The sequence below is a fragment of the Sminthopsis crassicaudata genome, chromosome 5, assembly GCF_048593235.1.
Source record: "Sminthopsis crassicaudata isolate SCR6 chromosome 5, ASM4859323v1, whole genome shotgun sequence".
Taxonomy (NCBI): domain Eukaryota; kingdom Metazoa; phylum Chordata; class Mammalia; order Dasyuromorphia; family Dasyuridae; genus Sminthopsis; species Sminthopsis crassicaudata.
Window position 1 is genome coordinate 177,862,704 of NC_133621.1, and position 25,138 is coordinate 177,887,841.

At 33.0% G+C, this 25,138-nt stretch overlaps 1 protein-coding gene across 1 annotated transcript in view; it reads right to left on the reverse strand.

The window, feature by feature from the left end:
• The window catches only part of PYROXD1 (pyridine nucleotide-disulphide oxidoreductase domain 1), a 28,777-nt gene extending 3,846 nt beyond the window's left edge, over positions 1-24,931 (reverse strand). The window contains 12 exon segments of the mRNA XM_074268869.1: positions 153-290; positions 3,763-3,864; positions 3,866-3,886; positions 4,986-5,098; positions 5,805-5,934; positions 9,930-10,030; positions 10,692-10,852; positions 13,141-13,214; positions 16,672-16,800; positions 19,668-19,787; positions 21,931-22,011; positions 24,677-24,931. Of these exon segments, the coding sequence (XP_074124970.1) occupies positions 153-290; positions 3,763-3,864; positions 3,866-3,886; positions 4,986-5,098; positions 5,805-5,934; positions 9,930-10,030; positions 10,692-10,852; positions 13,141-13,214; positions 16,672-16,800; positions 19,668-19,787; positions 21,931-22,011; positions 24,677-24,772 (1,266 nt within the window). The 5' untranslated portion in view covers positions 24,773-24,931.
• Between the last annotated feature and the right edge of the window lie 207 nt (positions 24,932-25,138).

Sequence of the window (25,138 nt, forward strand, 5' to 3'; positions counted from 1 at the left end):
CCTGGGCAAGTCACTTAACCCTAATTGCCTCAGGGGAAAAAAAAAAGGTTAAGTTTAGAATTAGGTAGGTTAATAAGCCAAAGGCAGATATCAACATTTTGTGTACAACAGATAAGTCATATTTAATAACTTATTATAACAAGATACTTTACCTTATAGTTAAAAAATTTTGTCACATGAGCAAAAAGTTCAAAACAGAAATCCATATCAATAGAGTCTCCCAAAGTATCTGCAGCCATGCATTTTGCAGCATAGTTTCCCATCTGTCTAGCTTGAGTCCACAGCCTCATCTGAAAGTTATAGAATTATAATTGTAAACATTTTGGCAGGATATAGTACAGTTTATGATAGTGCTTATGAAATTATCAGGTTACCCTTATAAGTTTCCTTGAATGAACTAAATAAACATAGTTCAGACCAAATGAATTTGCCAAAATTAAATTGCAATTGCTTTTACAAATTAAAAAGCAAATAAAATGTGATAAATTATTACCTGTTTAAAGTTGCTGCAAATGGCAAGAATTTTTGAATTTAAGGAAACTAAATATTAAAATTCATTAATTTTGTTAGAATAAGCAGTATAGTATAGTAAAAAACCAGCTTTGAAGCCAGGATGTCCTAGATTTCATATCCTATTTCTGGTACTAATTGGGTGACTATGGACAAATCTTTTTTTAATCTCTTGGTACTCACAGTTAACTCTGCAAGTTATTAGTACTGATCACCAGAGGAAGAAATTCCATACCAAGGGTTCCCTGACATGACACTAAGAACACACTTAATATGACTTGTATATAATAATTTTGGATGTAGGAATTTCTTTTCCTACTGCTACTGTGATATTTTCATCTTCACCAGTTCTGAACAGGGTCTATAAGAACAAGATCAGTCTGGTAAGGACAAAAAGGTTGGAAAATGCCGCTCATTTGTCTAATTACATCTCTAGAGTCTCCAGCCCACATGGCTATGAATAAATGTCTTAGCCTGAGTATTAAGGTTTTTTTAAAAATTACAAATTATTCTTCAGTCCTTTGAATAAAACAAACTAATAGTCTTTGATGAAGTCTAAGTGGGAAAAAACCCACAAGTGGTCATTTAAAAATTTTTATAGCAGTAAATATTCTATTACCTTGAAAAGGTTGCATGTTTGTTTCAGGGAGAGGAGTGTAAAGAGAAAAGTTCCAACTAGGCCACGGAAGTAAAGAAACCCCGCTTAGAAATAATAGTTGTTAGCAGTAGATGATCTAGTCTAGAGCTCACAAAAAAAAAAAAAAAAAAAAGAAAAGATCACTAAGGAGCCAATCTAATTGTATTCCTGATATTATATTGGCAAGAAATCAGTTATATGCTACACGTCTCTATGAAAAGTCTTTAAAGCCATCACTGTCTGGACCTAGGGGAGATCCTAATGAAACAAAGGGAAATAGGTTCCTAGAATCTGAAATAATAATTAATATTGGTAATTCCATAAAAGTGCTGTTATACACAATGATTAGCTTTCATATTATTGGTAAGATAACTACTCTTAAGTTCTTCTTTAATATCTTATTGTAGTATGAAAGTGATCCTAGGTTTTCAGAGCTTATGACTTAAGTACTAGAATGTCTTTTGGTGATTCTGAAAAAGTTTCAAAGGTGCACCTAGTAATGGGGTATCATCTAAGGAAATGGGAAGAAAAATCAATAAGTTAGTCTAAGGGCAGTATGTTTTCTAGCCATTACAAAAGTCTTTAGAAAGCCTATTAAAGCACAGACAGATTGAAATTTGTTTTTATGGAATGAACACACATCAAAGAAACACACAGATCCTTAAAGAATTAAAGGAATCAGGCCTGATATACCAAGGGATATTAAATAGATGTTTGTGAAACTGGGCTGAAAACTGAAACCAAATTTATAGTATTTCTACTGAAAAAATGCAATCCAAATGAAAGACTGAAATTATTTTAACTGTAGAGTGCCAGATATTAATTTTATAATTTTGTTTAACTCAGTACAAGTAACCTTCACTTTAAGGAAAAAGTTCCAACAAAATGGCTCTCAGTAGCTTTTCCAATTATAAAACCAAATGATGGAATTATCCTCTAGTTTAAAAAAAATTCTCTCTAATAAAAATTCATTAAAAATGTTAGTTTCAGAAAGGATTATAGGGACAGTCAGTTCCACAGAAATTTTGGAATTAATTTTTCCTTAGACATATTCTGATTGAAGAGGATATCTTCAACATAAAGATCCAATTCACTTCCAGTTGATCAATGATGGACAGAAACAACACCCAGAGAAGGAACACTGGGAACTGAATGTAAACTGTTTGCACTACTGTCTTTCTACCCAGGTTACTGATAACTTCGGAGTCCAATTCTTACTGTGCAACAAAAAAATTGGATTTACACACATATATTGTATCTGGGTTATAATGTAACACATTTAATATGTATGGGATTGCCTATCATCTAGAGGAGGGAGTAAAGGGAGGGAGGGAAAAATTTGGAAAAGTGAACACAAGGGATAATGTTGTAAAAAAAAAAAAAATTTCTCATGCATATGTACTGTCAAAAAAATTATAATTATAAAATTAATAAAAAAAATTTTCCTTAGCAAAACTTTCAGTACTTACCCCAGTTTTGGAATTTTCTGCCATCTTGCCACATCATAAAAATTTCAATTATATCTTAGAATTCTTTCAACAGACATTCAGATTACTCTGAATTTAGCTCTGTTAAATTATCAGGGTTTTTTTTTTTAATGTGAAGGTAAATTTATACTGAAACTAAGCTAAAGAAAATTTAGGTTGGAGAAGAGAGAAATTTGCAAAGCTATTTAAAATATGTGAAGGACTAGCATGTAAAAGACAGATTAGACTTTTTTTCCTTGACCATAGCAGGTAGGACTAAGAGTAGCAAGTAGAAAGAAATTGCAAAGAGAAATTACAGCTTGTTCAAAAGGAAAATTTTTCTAACAATCAGGAGTATTAAAGTGGAATGGGTTGCCTTAGGAGAGATTAGTTTCTACCCTCTAGAGACATTTAAGTAAAGACCGCAGGACATATTGGCAATTTGTAGAGAAGATTGTTGTTTTCAGGTTTAAATTGCTTTAGATTAGCAGTTTTCAAGTTTTTTGATTTCAGAGATACTTTTATATTCTTAAAAATCACTGAAAAAGTCCCCAAAATCTATTATTTACATGAGGTCATATTATCTTGTCACAGTTATTATTACCAAAATAATTCCAACCTTCTGGATCTCCTAAAAGCAGTTCAGGGACCCTTGTATTGCAATGAGTGGCAGCAAATCACTAAGAAACAAGTAATGCTAATAAATTCTTTAAATGGCAATAAGTGAAGTAGAGTAGATAACAAAAGTTAGCCAAGGAACAAAATACTAAATCTCTACAGTTTCTACTTTTAGAAATAAGTCTAAAAAATGTATTTTGGTATGGACTCATAATCTTAATAGTGTAATCTTTATGCCATGGTGCTGATGCAAAATAGTATGTTATTTTTCAAGCTTTTAAGTAAGAAGTGCAAAGAAAACCACTACAATATTTTAAAAAGTCTGAAAAAAGACATAGTGGCCCATGCCAATACTACGATTACTTAATTAAGATTAAAGTTAATTAAATTAATTAAAGTTAAATTCCATAAATTTTTCAACCTTGCATCATCCTCTGTAGTGCTTTCTGTTTAATTACTATAGAAAAATTAATTAGGTAGGATCAATAGTTTAAGTTACATAAAAGCATAATATTAAATAGGTTGGCTTACCTGCTGCCAGACTGGACTGGGTTGCCATGATGCAGTACAGATATCACCTGCAGCATAGATATTGGGAAGTGATGTGCGCATATGGTCATCTACTTTCAGGCCCACCATCTTCACCTAGCATAAACTAAGAATATATGCAAAAAAATAATAAAAGTAAGAAAAGATAATAAAACAAGGCCTTTTCCATGCTCACCTAGAAAATCCTGATTTTTCTAATTGGTAGACATATTTAGTATATAATAGAAAATAGAAAAAGGGCTCAGTACACAAACCCAAACCAACTAACCAACTAACTTTTAATCAACCATTTAAAAAATGTTTCCAAAGAACTATTTAGAACCTTTTTAGACCAGCTTCCTTCCAGCCGACCTAATTACCTCCTTAGGATATTTTAACAATCATTTTGAATTAAAAAATGAACCTGTGTAACAACAATATGATATAACGATCAACTGTGAATGACTTGGCTATTCTTAGCATTAACAAAGATCTAAGACAATTCTGCAGTACTTATGAAAAATATTACCTACCTCTAGAGAAATAATTGTTGAAATCTGAATTCAGAATGAAACTTTTACTTTTTTTTTTGTCTTTTTTTTTTGGTTGGTGTTTTCTTTCACAGCATGACTAATAACAGAAATGTTTTATATGATTGAATATGTATAATTATTATTATATTGCTTGCCTTTCTCTGTGCAAGAAGGGGAGAGAGGCAAAGAAAGAATTTGGACTCAAAATTTTAAAGTGTTATTTTTTCATATAATTAAAAAAGAAGAAAATATAAAAAAAAAGAAAAAGAAAAAGAAAAATGAACCTCTGTACTTAATATGGACTCATAAAATTTAAATGTTAATCAACTAAAGGGCAGACCTATTTGTCATAGCACGGCCACTCTTTCAACAATTTCAACAACAACAAAAAATTCAACAATTGTTTTAGGTTCATGTCAATGACCTAATTTTAAATATCAAGATGAAGTAAAGGAATTCATGGATATGAATGGATCCTGATAACTACTCAGGATGATCAAGGAATTGATGCTGCTATAAATCAAGAAATAAATATAGCTAAACTGAAAACCACTAGACTGGGTGCTGATATTTCAAATACCAATTTTGAGACAAATTCTACACATTTTTTGAATTAGACTACTGCAAACAGATTAACATTTTACTATATCCCAATTAATGACTTTTAAAAATAAATACAAAGTGTTTGCTTACATTGTTGCCATCCAGGAAAGGGTTAACATTTGGCATGACCCCAGTTGCACTGACAATAAAATCACAGCCATATATCTTCTCATTGGTCAATTCTATGTATACAGGCCATGTATCTAAAAAAAGTAAAGATCTCAGACTCAGAAAGTATCAAGTCAATAAGTATTTACTTGGAATTATATGGACCCAGCACCATATGAATATAAAAATAAACATCAAGGGACAGTTAGGTGGCACAGTAGATAAGAGCACTAGCCCTGAAGTCAGGAGGACCTGAGTTCAAATCTAAGCCCAGACACTTAGCACTTCCTAGCTGTGTGATCCTGGGCAAGTCACTTAACCCCAATTGCCTCAGCAAAAAACAACAGAAAATATCAAAACAAAATTGCAACCAGTACATTTTAAGTCAGATAATATCTATATCTATATATCTGCTTCCGTTAATAAAAAAAAAAATTAACCAAAAACTTATAGTACTTTGAAACATCTCAAGTTCTATGTTTTTTACTTTCAGTTGGATAAAACTACCCATTTCACCTGTTCTTCCTTCAATGATTTAGTCAAGATTTTTGAACTGCTCTTTATCCTATAAGGAGAAAAATTTCAAAGCAAAATGAATTTATCTGAGTTTAGCATTGGCTAAATATAATATAGGCTGAATAATGGCTGAAGTAGTGATTTAAACATTTTTTAAAAATGTAACTAATTGCAATTATTTAATTTATCTGTATAATGCCTATATATACATCTGAAAAGGTTTCAAATGTTTAAAAAAAGTAAAATAGATCATAAGAAGTTGTAAATTCTTCTTTTAATATTTACCTTTATCAGTTGACTCATCCTGACAATCTTTAGGAAAAGTCAAAGATATTTTCTTCAGTTGCTTAAATTCTTCCTGGTGATAAATTTTTTTAATTTCACACATGATTTCAATGTGAATTTTGTGGGAGAACTAAAAATAAAAATAAAAAAAAACTTGCTCGTTACCATAAAACTTAACATTAGGAATAGTAACCTATTTGAAGTTTTTAAAAGGCTTTTAATATCTTAATTTGTAACATATTTATATTAAGTTAAATATATAGAAAAGCAAATCCTTTTGATCTAAATGGTGATTCAACAAATAAACATTTCTTAAATGACTCATATACAAAACCAAAATGAAATAGTATCCGTTTTCAAGATGCTAACATTCTACTGGGCAAAGGGGGAGCAAAGAAAAGGTTAAGTATAAAAATACATTTAGGACAAGGAAACTAGAAGAGGAAAAGAACACTAAAAATATAGAGATAGGTAGAGGGCTGCAGAGAGTGGGGGAGCTCTGGGTAAGGTATAAGACCCTTTACCCCGGAGGAAACCTGCTGACAATATCTGGTTTGGCTCCATATTTCCCTTTGGTGTTCTCACCTCCCTTCCTGAGAAGTCAAGGGGAGCATGACCACCTGTGTTCTACTTGAAGCAAGGGATACTTAAAACAGGGTGCTTATAATTAGCATTTAGTGTGATTGATGAGATAATGGTTCTCTAGTTGGCACACACTTAGTGTGCTGTAATGATATAATCACACTGAGGTATTTAAGGGCTGAGAGGACTGGAAAAAGGAGACTTCACCTTTGACCATCATCCTGGTGGCTCTCTTGCCTCCTCCACTCCTCCACTAAGATCAAGGCTGGTCCTGAGATCTTCCAGAAAGCTAGTCTGGACACTACAGAGAACAATAAAAGTTTTGCCGAGGAAGTATTGAAGCCTTGAAGAAGACAATTCTGGAGCAGAAATGAAGCATTCTAAAGTGAGAGTGAGAGGGGAGGGAAGTGCAAAATAATTTTTGTGAATGCAGAAAGGTGGAAAATAGAATGCTGAGTTTAGGACACAGAGAGGAGTCCAATTTGGGTGGAATCTGAATCAAACAAAAACATTTTTAAGCACCTAATGCACCAAAGGTTGGAAAGGATACACTGGATCTAGCCTGTGGAAGGACATAAATAACAATCTATCTTAGAACTAAGAGGAAGTGACTGAAAATTTTTGATTTAAGGAGTTAGATGATTAGATATTTTTGGAAAACTACTTTTGGAAGCTATGGGAAAGGCAGAGTAGAAAGGGAGAGAGAATGGAAGCAGAGAACAAGTAGGAGGCCATTACATAATCCATAAGAAAGATCACCTAGGGTGATGGCAGGGTGAACAGAGCATCTATGCAGCACAGTGCTGGGCCTGGAGTCAGGAAGACCTGAGTTCAAATCTAGCCTCAGATACTATGTGACCCTAGGCAAGTCATTAAATCCTGTTTATCCCCCTTAGCTCATCTGTCAAATGAACTGGAGAAGGAAATGGCAAATCACTCCAGTATTTTTGCAAAGAAAACCCCAAATGGGAAAATGAAGAGTCAGAAATGACTAAAACAAGTGAACAACAATAAAGTGTGATTGGAGAGATGAATTACAGAGATGTTGTGGAGGTAAAAGATAAAGAGAACAAGTGAATAGAAATGAAGAGTAATAGACAAGGAAAAGTTTTGAATCTAATTGACTGAGGCTGGGAAGGTGGCAGAGTGAATGGAACACAGGAGTTAAGGAGACCTGAGTTTGAATCTAGCTTGGAACAGTTTATTAACTAAGGCAAACCACTTGACCTGTTTCAGGTTCTTCCTCTGTGAAATGGAAATAATAATAGCACTAAGCTCCCAGGGTTATTGTAAGAAAAAAAAGAGATTTGTAATTTGAAAAATATAAAAAGACCCACTGTTATTGTTATTGTTTGCTTCAAACTGGTAGGGATTAAGGAACAAACATGGGAAAAGATGAGTTCTGCTTTTATACATATTGAGTGTAAGATGTCTACACAAAATCCAAGAGATGTTCATCAGGTAGCTGATAAGATACTATGCAACTGGCATTAAGATGAGATGGGGTCTAGATAGATTTGGGTGTCATCAAATATCAAGCTGACCTTGGAAGCAGATAAGATTATAAGGCAGCAAAACAAAGTGAATAAAAAATTGGCCTCGAAACCAAAATCAATATTCAAGTCTAGTTTCTGACACATCTTTTCTGTGTGATCCTGAGCAAGTCACTTAATTTTTTAGTGTCATAGGCAGGTTTCTAAGATTTAAGTTTCAGAGAAGTTGCTGAATTGTGTTGGTGCAGGAAGTTTCCACATACCAGTGAAATCATAGACTTAGTCCCTTATTTCAAATACCAAGGTAATATCTGAAACATTAGAAGCAAATGAAATCACCATAATGAAAGGAATAAAACAAAAGAAGGCAGATGCCAAATGCTTAAGAGATGACTACACTAACAAGTCAGGAGATAAAATGATTCATGAAAGGAGACTTGAGAAGGAGTAATCAAACTCATAAAGGAAATCAGCAGAGAGAAGGGTCAGAGAACCTAAGGAAGCCCAAGTTTCCAGGAAGAAAAGAGTGTTCAACACAATTAGATACTTCAGGAAAAGTCAAGATTGATGAAAACTGAAAAAAGACCACTGGATTTAGAAGATAAGGGATCACTAATAACACTGAGAAATTTTAGTTCATCAGTGATACCTGATTACATAAAATTGAGGAGTAAGTGGGTGGGTGGCTGAGAAAGTGAACACACAAAAATAACCATTTTTTGGGAGAGGAAGTATTCAACATTAACATGTTAATAGTTAATATTGGCTGAATAATCACTTAGTCTGTCTCTGCAGCAAATGTTCAATGAGATTGCATTTAAATGAAGAAAAGAAATAAAAGAGCACTGACTTTACTTGGTAGTCTGAGCCCTTCAACAATTTACTGTATAATCTTAGGCAACTCACTTAAAATTCACAGGGATGGACCCTCCCCCTTTTTACAATGAGGGTTAGTTAGAGGATATAATGTTTAACTCTACTATCCCATAGTTATCTGCTTAAAATGGACACTTAAAATGTCCTCTAAGAAATTAAAAGAAATAGACAATCAAATAGTTTGTACTTATTTATAGCATTTTTAAGAAATTGTAAAATCTTTAAAATGAAGACCCTCTGGTCAAACTGGATTCTCTCTGCCTCATGGTCACTCTCCTGGCCAGATCCTGGTGCCTTATTTGCCGGCTTGATTCCATCCCTCTCACAGTACTTCACTCTTACTCCCACACCCACCTCTACCCAACCTCAAGAGTCCAACTCAAATATAAGCTCCTCTGTGTAGCCTTTCCTTATCAGGTGATAATGATTTCCTTTTCAGACTTTATATAACACATTACAAAACATTATGAAATCATGAAATATAGCATATTATCATTCTCTTGTGTTTATATTTTGTCTCCTTACTACACTAGGAACTTTCTGAGGCCAGGAACCATTATGAAGCAAAATTTTATATCTCTCTTGGCTCTCAGCAGATACTTAATAAATGTGGTTATTTCTTTGGAGGTGGGTCAGTGGGGGTTAGGGTTAAGTTTAAAAAAATTCAATTCAGGGGCAACTAGCTGGTATAGTAGATAGAGCACCAGCCCTGAAGTCAAGAGGGCCCAAGTTCAAATCTGGCCTCAGTCACTTAACACTTCCTAGCTGAGTGACCTTAGACAAGTCACTTAACCCCAATTGCTGCAACAAAACAAAAATAAAAATTAAATTAAATAATTTATTAAAAATTTGAATCATCTTTAAATTCATTAAAGAATATTAAGGACACTGATCATATTTTACTTAACCTCTATAAATAAAACTCCCAGTAAGGTTTAAAAATTTAAAAAATTAGGGAATTTAATTGGATATAGGAATTACATAATAAAGACTTGAACAGATTACCAATGGACTACTTTCAAGATTTAGATATGCAGCTACCTATAACAGAAGGGATAAATCAACTGTCTTTGTACTACTACTTTTTAAACTATTTCATGTTTTTTTGTCAATTCAGAGTGATACACAAAATTTGTATTTATAGAAACTATTTAGGATATAGAGACATATATACCTCTTTTGTTCCTTTAAGACTTAAACCTTCATGCCAATCAGGTCCCAAGGCACTGCCTAAATTAGCAGCATTATTTATGGCACTTGCTTCTTTTTCACTTTCTGAAAACAGAATTCAGGGTCAAAAAGCAAAAAAACCATATTCATGTCAAAGAACCGCTGGATGTGTTCTGAAGCTCACATGACCATATTGATTTTGTTAGTTAACAATTTGTAAACTAATCTCAAGTGAACAAAAACCATTGTGACTTTATATTCTTCTCTAATCAACGCTCTATCAAACTTCCCACAGTACTTGTTCTAAATCTTATCTTCTCCTAAATTTTCTGCACCATTGCATCATGAGTGGAAACTCACTCTTGCTTTTCTCAAAAAGGACCCTAGAGCCTATTTTAAGCAGAAAAGAGATCATCCAAACATAAGCTAATTCTGCTCTCTTTAATGCCTCCAAACTCTTTCAACATTAACTTCTCCTCTCACTCTTTCCTCTTTGTTTCATTCTCAAATGTAGAGAATTTTTCCTCCAAGGGCAACCCCCTGGCATTTGTGCTCCTGATTCCATTTCCTTTGGGAACAAAAATAGTTTGTGTCTTTAAATAATAGTTATATCTTCTCTAATGCCCCCAAAATACTGGGGTAGAAAATATTCCTTGTTTGTCATTGCCACTTTCAGACTTTCTACACATTCCTAATGTTTTCTGACTTAAAGTAATTACCTTGTTCTAGATAGAAAGACAAGGAAAATATCTTTTAAAAAATTTACCTTCTATTGTATATCTTGTTCTTTTACATGTAATTTTAGCTTCAGATTTTTTAGAAGTGAGCTTTGTGGTCAGGAATTCTGCAGCTCCAGCATCAAAGAAAGCATTCCCAATTGCTTTGTCTTTAATAGCCCAAATCACTTCACAGCCTTCAATTTCATACCTGAAGAAGATAATAAATTTCATCAGTAGAGTTAAAAATGATTTGTAAAAAAGAATATTTAAATCTATAAACAACAACTGACTACTGAGCAAAAAAATTCCAAATCAAGTTGGGTAAACAATGTCTAATAAGCAAAAGATCTTCAGAATAAAAGATTTGTAAAATCCAATAGACCAAAAGAATCCATAACTAACTAATTTATAATGAATATTGGCAAAACCTTATTATAGTGAAAATTAATGCACAAGAAATTCTGTGTAACAAATTTATTTCCCAGAAGCATTATGGTATAAAACAAACAAAACAAATCACTGAATTTAGAGTTATAATACCTGGGTTTGAATCCTTTCTGTTATTTACTGTCTATGTGATTTTTGGATAGTTGCTTTATCTTTCGTGGTCACAATTTCCTTATATGCAAAATTAGGAGATTGAAATATATCTCAATTTCATTTTCTCTCTACATCCATTAATCCCTATTTCTGTATAGGGCCCACAGTGATGTTCTGTTTTATTATGTAAAATATGGTTACTAGGTTAATCTTAAAATAAATAATTACTCTAGTAACTTCCACTAAAGTCTATTCTGACACCTCACTAGAAAAGGAAGCAAGCCTGGATTCTTAAAGGCTATGCAGAAGTCTTACACCAAGCCCTAAAGGCTGAAAATAGATTATACTGCAATTTCAGGATTATTATCTAACGAAATTCAGAAAATTTCATCATCCACTTGGCCACAGGGTTATTGCTACCTTTTTGTACAGCAAAAATAACAATGATGCAGAGACCGTTGAGAGAGGTTAAGAACCTACATGAATGAAATATATATCGTTCAAATGATGAAGCATGGAAGCAGTAATCTGGTAATAACCACTCCTCTAGTGCACATTTAATCATTCTCAATTGATGTCCCTTTGCAAGGGCTATTGTGGTAACATTATATACAAATATACCCCTAAATGCTCCTCTACCACTCAGATATTAGATCACATGGCCATCTTTAGAAAGAGTTAGAAATAGTAGAGGCCCCCTCGGAGAAAATGTTAGGCTCAAACCTGGGTATGAACCTTAATGAATATCATCTATTGTAGCACACAAAGAGCAGCATCGTAAAGATTCTTGTAACACTCCATCAAGTTGTAAGAATTACCAAGGCTCCACAGATGCCCAAGTAGCTTCAGTCCCTGGGGAATTTGCTTTCTTGACAAATCAAAGAAGGAGATAAACCAACAACCAAAATTCTTCCTCTAGAATAATGCTGTTTCTTCCTTTAAAAATTGTTTTTCATTCTAGTCATGGATTTATTATTTTGTTGTTTTCCCCCCAATTACACATAAAAACAATTTTTGGGTTCTTTTTTTCCCTTTTTCAAATTTCGAGTCCCAAATTTTCTCTCCTTTTCTTCCTCCTCCTCCCCTCCTCCCGCAGAGAAGGCAAGCAATTTGATGTAAGTTAAAATATGTAGTCATGCAAAAACACCTTTCTATGTAAGTTGTTTCTATGTAATGTGGTTCTTCTCTTTAACTTTAAATTGGAAAACTTCTTAACACTCTTGGATCTTTCCAAAGGGGCAGTAGCATTGGTCTTAGCCCCAGTCTCCCTTCGTATCTTGGGTAATCATGACCAATTCTGGAACTTATGATGGTTGATGCCAGAAATACTTATTTTGAGCTTTTATAGTACAAATTCTGAACATCTAAGAAGTACCCTTCCATTTATAACATTCTTCTTATGGAACAAAGTATAACATGCTGTTTTTTATAAAATTGTTAATGAAATAACATGAAGTAACATTCATCATAATTAATTTTATGTGGGGAGACATTTCTTTATTGTTTATTCTGATATTAACCAGGTCCTCTGTTTCAAACAAAATCCTCAAATATCTCACCAAAATCAAAGTCATCAAAGAAAAGAAGACCCAGAAGCTAGGAAACAAATGTATTATTTGTAGCTAGTTTTCATTAATTCTTAATACATGATCTTCACAAAGGAGGAATCTAACAGGAAAAAAAAAGAACAGAAAATAAATAAAAATAATCCATGCTTATTAAACTTGAAGGGCCTTAGTGTTGTAGATATGACACTTCAGAAAGACTTGTATTAAAACATTAATATTATTGATCTTATTTTTTAATTTTCATAATGGAAAGAGCAAATCAAGTACTGTTTTTAAAAATTAATTAAAAATACTTCAAATATTTTAACTCTAACAGCTTTTTTATCCTCTTATTTACCAAAAATTACTTAAAATCCTATAACTATTTATTAAGTTGCACAATACTCACACTAACTCAAGAGCAATGCCCCCATTCCCAACGATTGCTATTCTTTTAGCTTTCTTGAGTTGTTTTTGAAATTCCTGTATCAAAGAGAGAACAAATCAGAAATCTTACGGCAGTACTGGGCAATATTTGAAGGAATAAACTATATAATAATTTTAAATTAAAAATATTTAAATGTATTCATCTCCTTTAGCTCTTTTTCTTCAAGCTATTCTCACAGGATTGTAAAGTTCAAACAAGATAATTTACAAAGGCAGGGGCTCACTACATTAGTGCTGGACTTATCTCACTAATATGACATTGACCTCTCATTTTTTCATGCCACTCAGAACTGTCTTGTTTATCACAGTGAGTCAATTAATAGGTATTTTTAGGAATGATGGACTTATCAAATGCTAATCTAACAGGAGAGATCATTATGATTTAGAATGAACTAGTGGTTCTAACTTTTTTTTTGACAAACTGGCCCCCACAGGAAAGACAGGGTACTTCCCTTGGTTCAGAATTAGAACTGAAACAGTTCCAATCTGCATGTCCCATCTAAAAGGAATAAAAAAGAATTAACTGTCTAAGTGATGTAAAACATAAGTAATGGTTATAAAAATTCCAGAAAGTCCATTAAAATAATGTATCAAAAATTGTTATGACACTAACACTGAAAAAGTGAAGATGAATTTAGTTTGTGCTTCATTCAGTACTTGGGCAATTTTAAGTTAGTGTGAGAGATGATTATAGGGCTCAAAATGATGTCTCATTTAGGTTAGATCATTATAACTGTGCCATTTCAACTCTGTCTTAAGAAATAGTATGACTCCTGAGATATTTTAAGAATTCTGAAAGGTCAACGGAAACACATTAAATAAATCATATGATTCATTTAATGGAACTGCTGATGTTAGAAGATGATCATATTTTATTAATTTATTTTCTGGGGAGAAAATTTAATGAAATACAGTTCTGATCCATACTGAAATGGTCTTAAAGAACTGAATTTCTGTATTGTACACTAAAATGAATTCAAAATATCTTAAGGAATGCTTACTTCATGCCTGTCATTTCTGATAAAAAGATAAAAAATAAAAGCACATACACACACAAAAAAAAGGGGGCAAAAAACCACACCCAAATGTGTTTCAAAGGAAAAAAAATCTGAATTTAGTCTATAAAAAAGAGTCTCAGGGAAAACAACATCAAAAAGTACATTAAAGATTAAATACATTTACATAAAGATAATGCCCTGTGTGGTATCTTTAAAATGTCAGGGCAAACTGAGAAAAGCCTCTAGCAAGCTGCATAATTTGTAGCAAATTTATAGAAGACCAAGACAAGACTCATATAGGTTGGGTAGGCAATAATAAATAGGATTTGCATCAAAGAAGAGAATATTTAAATTGATATTTTTTTAATATTCATCAATAAAGGTAGGTTTTAATAAAGTCATTCTTATTTGTGTCCTTTTTAAATTCCTTCATAGTGAGTCTACTTAACATGTCAGTGACTTTCCTTTAGATTTCCTGAAAGTGTTTGGTACAATACAACACATAGGTTTTTACTACCTATTATCTCTCATTTTCCATCCATGTAGCTTTTCCCAAATGTCTTTTATGCTACTACCTATTTATTGTCACAGGATTTTGACTTTGTAATAATTAATGTGTCAAGGCTTGAAACACTCAGGACAATGCTATTCTCAAACAGGAACATCGAGAACACTTCTCTATCTCTTGGGAATGCTTTTTTAATTGGCAATCTGTGTTGTATGTTCTTGACAGTAATAAATAAACATTTTTGTTGAACATAAATCAGAATCAAGAGACTTGGAATTAGAAGAGGAACTGAAGGTCAGTTAGTGTAACTGCCTCATATCACAGATAAAAGTCACTGGACGCTTGAGAGGTTCACAAAGGTAACAGGTACCAGAACTACAGAATGCAATCCAATTCTCTTACCTCAAACCCAATGCTTCTTTTTTTTTTTTTTTTTAAATCATATTATAAAGCTTAATGTGTTTTAAGTCCCATTTGATTTCAATAATTGGAAGATCAAAAAATTATGTTGTTGCACATCATATATAATCTTTTATAATCCTGGCATATGCCTAAGATACACTGGATATTGGATACTAAAATACTGGAAGGGCTTACAAATTGCTTTTTTCATGCATCAAACAAATTTTACAGTAATAAATGATATGCAGGAGACTCTCGTATCCTCTGCTTTGATTTTTTAAGTCAAGTGTCTGACTAAATTTATTAAGTGAGAAAATATGACCCCTTCTTATATTTTAGAAGATAAATATTTTATAGTTTACAGGCTAACAGTTATTGTTATTTTTTCAAATGCCTTTTTTTCAGAAGTAATAATGCTTACAATTTTTTTCAGTTGATCAATATCTAATCTTTTTTATTAACTTGAGAATCTCTTAACAGTCTGAAAAGTGTAACCCTTCTAATTTAAAAAATCTCTGTGATTACTTGGTCTGGTCCAGCTGTTTCTTTTGTCTGTTTCCCCCCCCCCCCCTTTTTTAGTGCCATTGCTTGGCATTCAGTACACTGAGCACAATATTAAGAGTTCAAACATGGTCTCTCCACTGTTATCAACACCACATTAAGAGTAAAGAGTTTGTGGTAGAATATTGACAGATTTTTTTCTAATTTTCATATTTGCTGTCTTTATAAGCTTCATATTAAAATTTTTTGAGATCCTTAATTGATTCTTAGGATAAACTTTCTTTTTAAATCATTTTACCTTGCACTTCCTCTATTTTATGGTACAATTCTATTCATAATCTTCCACCAACTACCTATAAAAGCTTGTACAAATGATTTTATATCCTAAGTGCCATGTTTTTGCACTGGACAAGCATTTTAAATATTTGCTGATTGAAATTGATTTATAAACAATACTTGGTTTCCTCATTGTGGTGACTGCTTTACATTACTTAAACTTACAAAACAAATGGGGATAGTTGATGTTGTCATTTGTTCCTTTATTTATTTCCGATAGCTTGTAAATAGGTCAAACTGAAGGTGTATGAAATATATGCCATGCTTTCTTGTTTTTATAGATTTTTTTAAAAATTCATTTTTGATCTTTCTTTTAGCAAGGATGATCTGCATGCTTGGATAATTTATTTAAATATGATTTCCACTTAAAAGCAAATCATTTTCTATGCAATTGATTTCTTTCTTTTTTTTTTTTTTGCAACATTCTTTGGTATTCTCTATATTCAGAATTCTCAAATTTTCTTCTAGCATAAAGTATTAAGATATCCCTGAAACTTTTTTGCTGTATACTATGGGTTTCTTTTTTTGCACTGATGTATTTAATAAAAGTATTTGTTAATTAGTATTTGATGCTTTTAAAAAATGCTCCCGATTAAATGTTATCTAAACTATTTTATGGGAAAGTTTACATGAATTTTATTAATAACAAATGAAATATTCACTACAGAATCATTCTGAAAATGTTTGCTATTCATATCTGATATTCACCCAAATTGTTCTGTGACATTCTTCAATTTTAAAACATTACCTGAGCGCTATCTGTATCACGGATTCCTAATACATATGGATTTCCTTCAGATATTAATTTTGGTTTCGCTCCAGCACACAGACAGAGTTTTTCATATTTATATTGATTGCCATCTTCTGTTAAAATGCACTGTGAAATTATAAATTAATGAAGAAAAAAAGATTACTTTCAGATAAAATAATTTGGTGGTGGGAGTAGGGAGATTTGGATTTAGATGGTGCCAAAAAAACATAATTTTAAACTATAAATCTAATTTTAGAATGGCCAAAAATTATGAAATTTCCTTCTGACAGGCACTTAATGCTTTTCTATAGCACAAACAGCATATATAAATGTTTTGGTATTATTCAGAATGTTTTTTCTTTAGCTTTTCATAATTTAAATTAGCTGTTAAATAAAGTAATAATAAAAATGTTTTAGGAAAACCATAAGATTTTGGGATAATCTATTAAAGGTTAAACTCTAACTAGTATTAAACTACTATACTTATATTAACAAAAAGGACACATTAAAAACAAACAACCCCCCCAAGCCCCTGTAATTTGATTATGTTTTAGCTAGAATATCAACAAGAAATTCCTTAAAGGTGTTATTTTATTATTTAAAATAACATATAACATATAACAGTAAAATTTTCAAATATTACATGAGACTCCTAAAAGTGAATCAGGGAGTATTCTGTCATTGGTAGCAGTTATCAAAAAATAAAATTTATGGGAAAAATAGAAATACATAAAAAGAAGTATACATTGGCTTAGGAGACTGTAGGAATGGTTAGAATAATTTAAGGCTTACCAAATAAATCTGAGAAATGATACCTAAATTAAAAACAAAAACAAAAACAAAAAAACTAAAGTAAAGACTGACCCTGTGATTTTACTGGTATAGGAAACTCCTGAATAAGGAAATTCCTTTCACTAACTCAGGTCAGCACCAACTCTGCAACTTGAATAGTAACAGAAAGAAGCCTAGAATACTGAGAGGTCACATGAATTGATCAGGGTCACAAAGCTAGTATGTGTCAAAGTGGGACTGAAATAATAACAAATAAATTTATCACTCAATTTATTTCTTTTCTTTTTTTTCTGAGGCTGGGGTTAAGTGATTTGCCCAGGGTCACACAGCTAGGAAGTGTTAAGTGTCTGAGATCACATTTGAACTCAGGTCCTCCTGAATTCAGGGCTGGTGCTCTATCCACTGCGCCACCTAGCTGCCCCCACTCAATTTATTTCTAATCCAATAAAAACAGAATTATTTAATAATGTCATAAAGTCAATAATCTCAAATATAACATAAATATAAAGTTTTGTTTGGATTTTTTTCAAACAAAAATATTAAAGTAAGATAATATGGGTATTTTATATGGTGAAAAATAAAACTTATGAGATCACAAGAGTTTACAAAATAATGATTCACATTTAAGTGCTCGAAAAATCTTTTCATTAGCTTCTGTTAAGCTACTGGTAGAATATGAATGCCCAAAAAAGTAAAAGACATTTTCTAATTCATTAAAGAATCCTGAGAAAGGATAAGAATATGCAGACGTGAATCTGAGACTTTCAAATGGTAATGTATTCTGAGTCATTTAAATGCTACAATACATAATAATCCCCACAATTTTAAAAATATAGTTTTATTTATAATTCCAATTAAAAAATAGATACTAGATACTGGTCCTGATTAATGTCTTTTGGGAGTCATCCTAAATATAAACATTCATTGACAAAAGTGGGACATTTCCTGTCATTAAGAAGCTTACAATCTAATATGAGAATGCCACATATTCATAGAGAAGTTAAGTATAGTATAGATACAAAAAATACACCAGAATTATCAGGGAAGTTTAGCAATTAGCAACTGGCGGAACCAGGACAGGCCAGTTGAAGAAGTAGCACTACAGCTGAATCTTAAAGGGAACTTAGGGTTCCAAGAGATGGAGATGAGGAGAAGTACTTCAGGTATGGGGAACAGCTTAGTGAGTTGACTGATGCATGGAGAATAGCAAGCAGGCTAGTTTGGCTTAATAGTAAATGAGATAGTAATGTATAATTAGAATGGAAAGACAGACTGAAGCCAGATTGTGAAGGATTTTAGATGTCAAACAGAGTCTATATTTTAACCTAAAGACTAAACCTTAATGAGCAGAAAGATGACACAGTAAAACCTGAATTTTAGGACTACCATTTGATAACTGGGTGGAAAACGAATTGGAGAGAGTAAAGATAATACAGGGAGATCAATGAAGATATTGCTGCAATAGTCTGGATGAAAGATGATGAGGGATAAAAGATTTGTGATTAAATTAGACAGAACTTAAGGCACAACAGAGGGTTACAAATATGCAAAGAGAAGTAACTTTTTCTTTAAAAGAGTTGGTAAGGAAGGGGAAAGATGTAGAGTACCCAATGTTAAGTACTTTCTTCTAAGATCTGCTAACATTGTGTGTATATTAATGACATACATGGATATACACACAATGTCAGCAGATCTTAGAAGAAGGTACCTAACATATTGGAAGTTGCTTTTTTTTCTGGTCATGCCTTTCTATTGACATCCTTTATGATACTTCTCCAGAATAGTTCTTTGCTAATAATATATCCAAATCAAATCATATTTACTTTTCTTTTTTTGCTTTCAACATTTATTTCTGTAAGATTTTTGTGTTCTAAAATTTTCTCCTTTTCTCCCTTACCTTCCTTCTCTCTAAGACAGCAAGCAATATAACATAGGTTAAATATGTGCAATCCTTTTAAACATATTCTATATTTTTCATTTGTGCAAGAAAAATCAGACCAAAGGGGGGAGGGGAACTATGAGAAAGAAAAAAAACAAATAACAATTTTTAAAAAGAAGAAAATATTATGCTTTGATCTATATTCAGTCTCAGTCTCCTCATAGAGAATAGAAAGGTCAAAAGAACTGAAAAATAGAAATATAATATGTAGAATGAAAAAAAAACCTGTCTACATGAAAAACCTTAAGAAAAATTATCTCACATGTTCTGCCGTCTTGAGCTGCTTTACTTTGGACTCTAAAACCTTAATGTTGGGGAAGTGTTTTTCTAAAACAGAACTTGGTTGCTCTTCAACATCAAATTCTTCCAATGTTTTGGAAACCTGTAAAATAATAATAAAATGAACATTTGATAATAAATTATTTTCAATTCAAACATTTTAAGCAACTCTTATATAAGGTAGTGATTAGAAGACTATGATGCATCTGCAACCAGAGAGAAAACTATGGAAACTGAATGTAAACTAACACATGCTATGTTCAATTTTTTTCTTTCTCTCATGATTTCTCCTTTTGCTTTAATTTTTCTCTCCCTACATAATTCATAAAGAAATATGTATTTTATTTATTTTTAATAGCTTTTTATTTACCAGATATATGCATGGGTAATTTTACAGCATTGAGATTGCCAAACCTTTTGTTCCAATTTTTCCCCTCCTTCCCCCCACCCCCTCTCCCAGATAGCAGATTGACCAATACATGTTAAATGTGTTAAAGTATAAATTAAATACAATATATGTATACGTGTCCAAACAGTTATTTTGCTGTACAAAAAGAATCAGATTTTGAAATACTATACAATTAGCCTGTGAAGGAAATAAAAAATGCAGGCGGACAAAAATAGAGGGATTGGGAATTCTATGTAGTGGTTCATAGTCATCTCCCAGATTTCTTTCGCTGAGTGTAGCTGGTTCAATTCATTACTGCTCTAATGGAATTTATTTGGTTCATTTCATTGTTGAAGATGGCCACGTCCATCAGACTTGATCATCATATAGTATTGTTGTTGAAGTATATAATGATCTCTTGGTCCTGCTCATTTCACTTAGCATCAGTTCATGTAAGTCTCTCCAGGCCTTTCTGAAATCATCCTGTTGGTCATTTCTTAGAGAACAATAATATTCCATAATATTTATATACCACCCTTTATTCAGCCATTCTTCAATTGATGGGCATCCACTCAGTTTCCAGTTTCTGGCCACTACAAAGGGGGCTGCCATAACATTCTTGCACATACAGGTCTCTTTCTTTAAAATCTCTTTGGGATATAAGCCCAGTAGTAACACTGCTGGATCAAAGAGTATGCACAGTTTGATAACTTTTTGAGCATAGCTCCAAATTGCTCTCCAGAATGGCTGGATGTATTCACAATTCCACCAACAATGTATCAGTGTCCCTGTTTTCCCACATCCCCTCCAATATCGCACATTTTCTTTCCCTGTTATTCTAGCCAATCTGACAGGTGTGTACTGAGTGGTATCACAGAGTTGTCTTAATTTGCAAAAAATGAGTATTTAAAAGAAAATGAATGTACAAATCTAACCAGAAGAAAATAAAATAAAGTTAAAAAAAAAGACTGATACAAAAGATGAAAAATTACACAAGTCCCTCTCATCCAAGAAACTAAACTCCAGGGGAAACGACATGTAACTGAAAGCAATGCTGTGATGGGGCAAAAAAGAGAGCTAGGAAAAAAGTACTCTTGAAAGATCTGAGAGAAGTGACATGTGAACCTAAGGTTGCTTCCATACAATGATGGATAAGGATGTTAGTAGTTGTCTCAGATACTAAAATTACATTGTTTCAGATTACCCCTATTATCTGAATAATCAAGTCTATCCTGGATGTTCTCTCTGCTCCTCCTCCACAGGGAGGAAAGAGAAATGGTAAGAAGCTGAGGACACAAATAATTCCTTCCCTAAAAAAATGACATTTTACTTAAAGAGATGGGAAGTATATACACACAGAAAATAAAGATTGTAAACATAGATAAGTTAATTGCTACAACACGTCTTTTGGAGATGCTTAGGTACCAGGAAATTCACATGTGGCTGTTATGCAGTTATATAAAAACAACACAGTATATGCCCCTAAATGACCGCTGGAAACTATGATTGTCCATATCTTCCAAGGAAAGATATAGATAAGATTTATAATACTATGACTGGATTTATACTCAATTTTTTTTGATTATGCTAAAATGGTCTTAAATGAGTATTACAATGCTGAAACTATGCATGAAAAGAAAAAATACAATTTTTCTTCCTTTAAATGGAAAAACTTAAGAGCATTCATAAATTCACTTTTGCATTTATACACTTTTCATTCAAGTGTTCTAAGGAATCTTCCTGAAAAACCCAGCCATTATTTGATTGTCATAATCAAATATCCTAAATAGCAAACAGCATAAAAATCAATAACCTTAAAACTGAATAATACTAAGAAAAAATCATATCAGGTTCTTACTTGCTTAAAATTTGTAATTGCTTTAATAACAGGAGAAGCGGTTATCAAGAGAACTTCTTCAGATGGAAAATGAGTAGCCAACTTGCAATGAAAGAAAAGGAAAAAAAAAGTCACAATTAATATAGGCATTGATATCTGTAGAATATAAACAATAAAATTTATCAAAGTAACAGAATGAGCATTTAAGTGGCTGGTGTCTACTATGTTCCAGTCACTACTAAATACTTTTTTTTTTAAACAAATATTATCTCATTTGATTCTCAAAATAACTCTGTGAAATAGGTGCTGTTATTATTCCCATTGTACAGAAGAGAAAATTGAGGCAGACGTTAAATGACTTGACCAGGATCACATAGCTAGTATCTGTGGTTTCATTTAAACTCAGGTCTACTTGACAAAATTCTGACAGCATTCTATCCACTGGGGTCATCAGCTTCCTGAAATATGGGGTAGATAGATTTTACCTAGTAAACTACAAATTTATTCCCCTCCACATTCAACAATACTTTTTATTTTTTTAATTAATTTTATAATTATAACATTTTTGACAGTACACATGCATAGGTAATTTTTTACAATATTATGCCTTGTACTCCCTTCTGTTCCAAATTTTCCCCTCCTTCCCTCCACTCCCTCCCCTAGATGGCAGGCATTCCCATACATATTAAATATGTTATTGTATCTCTTAGGTACAATATATATGTGCAGATCCGAATTTTGTTGTTGTTGTTGTTGCAAAGGAAGAATTGGATTCAGAAGGTAAAAATAATCTGGGAAGAAAAACAAAAAATGCTCACAGTTTATACTCATTTCCCAGTATTCCTCTCTGGGTGTAGCTGATTCTGTCCATCATTGATCAATTGGAATTGGATTAGCTCTTCTCTATGTTGAAGATAACCACTTCAGAATACATCCTCATTCAGTATTTCAACAATACTTTTAAAGCACAACATGAGAGGAAGGAGGAATTCAATTCAGTTTAACTCAACAAGCATTCATTAAACAACTGTTTTAAGTCTCTCTGCTAAGCACAAAATGAGTCTCTGATCTTAAGGAACTTAATCCCACCCAAGGAAGAGAAACAAAAGAGAAGTAATTTCCAGAGAGAAAGTGCTAATAACTTGGTGGAGTTGGGGAGGCAATAAGAACAAGTACCATGCAGGTAGGTAGTGAGTGGCACTTGAGCTATGCTTTGAAGATAGTTGTTAAGAGATTCTATGAGGTAAAGTATATTGCAAGGCCTAGGGATTATTCTTGCAAAAGTAAATTTGGGAGAAGGAATATAGTTTGTGAGGAAGTTATGAAGCCAGTTCAATAGTCAAAAACTGCTTAATAAAACCATTTTTTTTTTCAGTCCTTGACTCCTTTAGCATTATCTAATGCTGATGACCATCTACTTCTTTTTTTTTTTTTTTCCCTGATTTCTAAGACATTACACTATCCTGATTTTCCCTTTTAACTTTTTCCTTTTTTCTCCTTCATTGGAATTTAATTCCTCTCTGGATCACCTAATATACGTATATTTCAATATTTTGTTTTTTGTATAATATATATGTGTGTGTGTGTATACACACACACACACACACACACACACACACACACACACACACACAAATATTTTTTCTTGGCAACCTCATTCACATGACAGTTTGTAATTTTCCATTTTACATGTGTATAAAGTAGTACATTAACAAACAGTAGTTAGGACAAGGATCTAGTTCAGATAGTATAGAGAATTCCTAAATGGGGAGACTTCCCTCTCTCAATTCAGTGTAACACTGACTTTATAACCATGGTCTTGGAGAGCTGCCCAGGGCATTTAAACAGAAAGTTTAAATGATTCTTTCCTATTAGGTTGTGAGCTCCTTGAGAGCAGGGATTATCTTTTATTGTCCTTATATCCCTTGGATTTAGCACAGTGCCTGGCACATAACAATCACTTGATAAATGTAATAAAACAGTCACACAGCCTATATGTATCAAAGGTTGGACAACTATAAAAACTTGTATATAAGGGTAGCTAGGTGGCGCAGTGGATAGAGCACCAGCCCTGAATTCAGGAGGACCCAAGTTCAAATCTGGTCTCAGACACTTCTTAGCTGTGTGACCCTGGGCAAGTCACTTAACCCCAGGCTCAGGGGAAAAAAAAACAAAAAACTAGTATATAAATCACTCTATCTCTTGCAATTAATTATACTCCTTCCATGTATTCATTCCTAGTTCAGATCTTAGTCCAACAACTTCCTAACTGATCTACTACCTCAGCTTATCCCTCTCTGAATCCTCACATCTGGTAAAATAAATTATTAACATAAAGGCTTTACTTTATGTCCTTACCCAGAACTTTCAGTGGTTACCTATTACCTATAGATGAAATAGAAACTTTGTAGGTTAGCGTTTAAAATCCTTCATAATCTGGTTCTAATTTACCTTTTCAGTCTGATTTCATATTATTCCCTTTCATATACACCACAGTACAGCCAAACAATTATTTCTTGTTCCCTGACTTTGTCCTATATTCATTCCTCTAGGTCTGAAATGCTCATCTCTAATTGTGGACATTTCCTTTCCATCACTGAAAAGAAAAGGAAGCGCATATACTCTATGAAGTACAGAGCCCTGTGCTTGGGCTCTGGCACGGACGGGGCTCGGGAGCAGTAAGAGCTGCGGGGAACCATCGAAGGAGGGAAGGGTTACCGGGCCCATAAAGGCGGGCCTCCGGAGGTGCCCCTCCTCCGCCTCTCACCTGCTCAGCACAGGTGACGCCGGCAATGCCCCCGCCGACCACTATGAACTTCGCTGCCCGCGCTGGCGCCGCCAGAGAACGGCAAGCGGTTGCCATTTCCACTCTTCCCAGTCTTGCTTGGTGTTTCTGAGAGACTTGTTGATAGTTGACACTCTAGCGGGACCGCTTCCGGCGCCGAGGCGGAAGGAATCCTTCCTACGGAGCACCAGAGTGCTCAAACTTCCTCATTTCCATTCGTGTAGGTGGTTGACCTGTGACCTCAGGGAGGGGCCGACTACTGGTCTGTTGTGGATAAATATATTTAGTTTTCGAAGATTTTTATTTTTGTTTTTGTTTTCTTGATTCCTGTGTTTGCATTTCAGAGTTTCTAAAGGTCTGGTATTTCCTCAGGAATTCTTTTTTTTTCTCTTTCTAATTTTTTTTTAAATTAATTTTATAATTATAACATTTTTTTTTTTTTTT